We start from the raw sequence: 3,750 nt of genomic DNA on the forward strand, positions 1-3,750 counted from the left end.
CGTCATAGAATTTAACAAAAAATGTTTTTTTTTTGTGAAGTTTTGTCTAAAACTTTTATTGCAATTTCATTTTCTTTTCAAATAAATTTTGGATTTGGTGAGATTCTCTTTTTCTGTAAATTTTTATTCCAAACTGACAAACAACGATACCGATTTTGTTTTAAGAGTAGTTGGTGCAGCTTACAACACAAAACGGCACGATTCTTTTACTTTTTCTAACCACAACGTACGTTGCTAACACTGCCGCAAGCAACGAGGTTTACATGTGACTCTTGACGTCAAACGATAGGTATGTATATGTACGCTAAGAGCTCAGACGAAACATTGTCACGTGACGAAGTAGCGAATCGATCAGACGGGAATACCGTATAACAGTTCTATACCAATATAGTAATAATACAAAATAATCACGTGACACAAGTAATCAGATTATAGCAAAGAAGGTAGAACTTTCTAATAAGTTAGGATAATACACTTACGTGCTACGATCAGTCGGACTGGTGTACTGACTATAGCACCCACGTCGTTCCGCACCATACAGGTGTACTCTCCTTCATCTGTCTTTCCGCCTGGTCTTCTCTGGTATAAAACTCTCTCAAAATATAGAGACCCATTTTTCAACACCTGCCGCCTGCTTTCGTCAATCTCATTCCCCTATTTCGAACATAAACAAAGCACTTTTTTAGTTTTCACCACAAGTAACGGTTCAAGATGTATGAATAAACTGACACTTTTTTTTTCCTACTTAGGTAACCAGTTTATGGTCAACAACAACAACAAAAAATGAACGTAAAAGAGCAGAAACTGAAAGAGAGCTACAGAGAATGATCCAATTCATTACATAAAATGTGCATTTTCCTTTTATCAGAACCTGGCTGTTCTTTTCAAGTTCCTCCATTACCCCCAATTACTTCTTCAGCTACACCGCACGGGTTCTTACCCGGAAAAAAAGTTAGGACATCTGTCCTTGGTACTTGTGATCGTGTGTCAAGTTTGGTCCAACTAGCTTTTGAGATGGGGGTGGGGGGGATGAACTTAGTTTCATACATGGCGCCCCCAGACTCGAGGAGGCTAGAAAGTTAAAATTCGATGCCAGATTTGGGTTCAGCGACCCTGAAAACCAACTCTTAGACCTCCATCATGTCTAGGTGACCTTACGGGCTAGTTTTACCTCGTTTTGGTAGGGGAAGGGGAGTACGTCACATGCATAAGGACACCCCGAATATGCACGCCAAGTTTGGTTCTGCTCGCTCCCAAACTGTGAGGAGTCCGCAGGAAAACAAACATACACACAACATGAATTGATATATGGAGGATAAAGATGGAACCCAAATACCACTCCCACCCACCCCTCATCTGTAAACCGAGGATATACCATATTTTTAGATATGAGCTAGTGATAAAAATAACCAATGCTGTTTTACTTTTGTTCTCTGATATTTTACTCGTTAAACCGATAATAAATTAAAAGTATACTTTCTGAAATATCCAAAAGAAATAAGTAAGAAAATATAAAAGTTTTGACACCACTAAAAGAATTAATTGATTATGTTGTGATATCTCGAACCGGGCTGTAAACAACAATTTCGTCACTTCTGGCTAGTATACCAGCTATAGAACCAAGTGAGGTGTACAAGGGCATCTGACATCCGAGAAGATACAGAGCCATGTGACTAATGTGTTCAAGTTTATATCCTGGATCCAATATCCAGAGGAGGTGTAGAGCTGACTAATGTGTTCAAGTTTATATCCTGGATCTAATATCCAGAGAAGGTATATGGCCAAGTAGCATGTTAAAATCTATACCATGGATCTAACGTCCGAGAGATGTATAGAGCCATGTGATGTGTACACCTGATATACAAAGGAGTTTATTTTTGTTGGTATTATTGACATTTACAGTATGTAAAGGCCCATCCTCCAGGCCCAATTAAGAAATGAGAATTAATATATTTATATTCTAAATTATACCAAAGTCGAATCAAATATAGCTACTAACTTACCTGATACAGCCAACTGATGCTTACGGGCCCAAACTCCGGATCCGAAAATCCAGAACAGTTAATCAGGAGTGGCTGATTTCGTTGGGCAACAACTTGTGAGAATGGTTGTTCAGTGAATCCTAACGTCAGGTTGACTGCGTATGAAACTGAAAGTGGTAAAATTCACGAGTCTTTAGTGGAGCAAATATGAAGTATATACACGATTTTCTATAACCTAGTAACAACAACGTTTGTTCTAAAAGTGATCGCCAAAAATGACAGAATTATATGAAAACAATGGGCATACGTTATCCTACACTGACATTCCTTAAAGAACAATATAATATGTAATAATTCAAATATATTATAAATCATGGCCATGCAGCGAAAATATCAATAGAAGTTGGACAAAATGATGCCGTTACTCATAAAACATATACATTGATTAAAATTTAAATCCGCTAAGCATCTCAAGGTTCGCGACACCATTTTTCATCACCAGAAAAATGTTTTGATTAAAAATATTGTTTTTTTTTAATTAAGTAAATATAAAAGAAATACTTGACTCCATTTTGTATTATCGCTCTGTGAAAAATCAAGCCTTAGTTCCAGAAGTAAAGGACCATGTGTACAAAAAACTATTTGTTTTAAAGCAAAGCCACATTCGGCTACCTGCTCTGTCCATGGAGTTTAGCGTTGCAAGTCTATAAATATACATTAAAACGAATAAAAACACAATTTACATTTCAAACTTTCATCTGTTATTCATTGATTGATCTGATACTGATTATATAATTTACATCATCGTCACATATTTATCCAAACCGTTCCTAAGTGGGTTTATGATTACTGATTTACACCGCAAAATCTGGAGTTCGATTCCTCGCAATGGACAGAGCACAGACAGCCTACTGAGAAACTCTCCGCTTACAAAAACCAACAAAAAACAAACAGGAATGGTGTATTGATACTATATGTTGTCCCCTGCAGGGACAGTGGTACGTCTTCGGATTTACAATGCTAAAATCAGGGGTTCGATTTCCCTCGGTGGACACAGCAGTTAGCCCGATGTGGCTTTGCTATAAGAAAACACACACAAATATATACTACATGTTTTATTTTAGGTCAGTTGGAGAGCAACTTTAGTTCTTACGTATATTTCTTGTCGAAACGTTGTACATTTGCAGTTGTGTTAAACTTATATTAAAGTTTTTCTCCATTACCCATTCAAGCCGTCTCCAACCATTCTTACGTATATATATTATTAACTTCAAAGTATATTCACAGAAATAATTAAAACCATAAGCATTCTTTAAAAAATTGCACAGACACTACTATGATAAATAATCAAGGCAAAGCGATCATGCTAGCTCAGTTATCCAACAAGAAAACAAGCTCGTAAAACCTCGTACACCATTAACTGGTGTGGTAAAACATAAGTTCAAAAATAAACCAACCATAAGAAACATATATATATGAAGGAAGTTCCTAAACTAGTGTTACAGTATCATCTTCTTGTATCTCAGACAGCATATACTTTTCCAACATTCGAATCCATGCTCATAAATAAAATTATTTAAGGAATACCAACTCCTCACTGCCATGATATTACTATATATTACAACACAAATACTAATGGACAGTTAGCTCGTTTGCAACAGATAATTATGTTCAAGCTAAAAATTCAAGCAATCATTGTTTATTTATTGTCAAGCATAACGTTACGTAAAGTTATGCTTCGCAGACTTGCAACTGAGCCACCGGGGGG

At 36.5% G+C, this 3,750-nt stretch overlaps 1 protein-coding gene across 1 annotated transcript in view; it reads right to left on the reverse strand.

Moving 5' to 3' along the window:
* The window catches only part of LOC106463787 (protogenin-like), a 76,382-nt gene that overhangs the window by 50,878 nt on the left and 21,754 nt on the right, over positions 1-3,750 (reverse strand). Inside the window, exons 2-3 of the mRNA XM_013923857.2 lie at positions 2,004-2,149; positions 480-654 (exon numbers count right to left, since the gene is read on the reverse strand). Of these exons, the coding sequence (XP_013779311.2) occupies positions 480-654; positions 2,004-2,149 (321 nt within the window). The remainder of the gene's footprint in view (positions 1-479; positions 655-2,003; positions 2,150-3,750) is intronic.

Source organism: Limulus polyphemus, unplaced genomic scaffold (assembly GCF_000517525.1).
Source record: "Limulus polyphemus unplaced genomic scaffold, Limulus_polyphemus-2.1.2 Scaffold1482, whole genome shotgun sequence".
In the NCBI taxonomy this organism is placed as follows: Eukaryota; Metazoa; Arthropoda; class Merostomata; order Xiphosura; family Limulidae; genus Limulus; species Limulus polyphemus.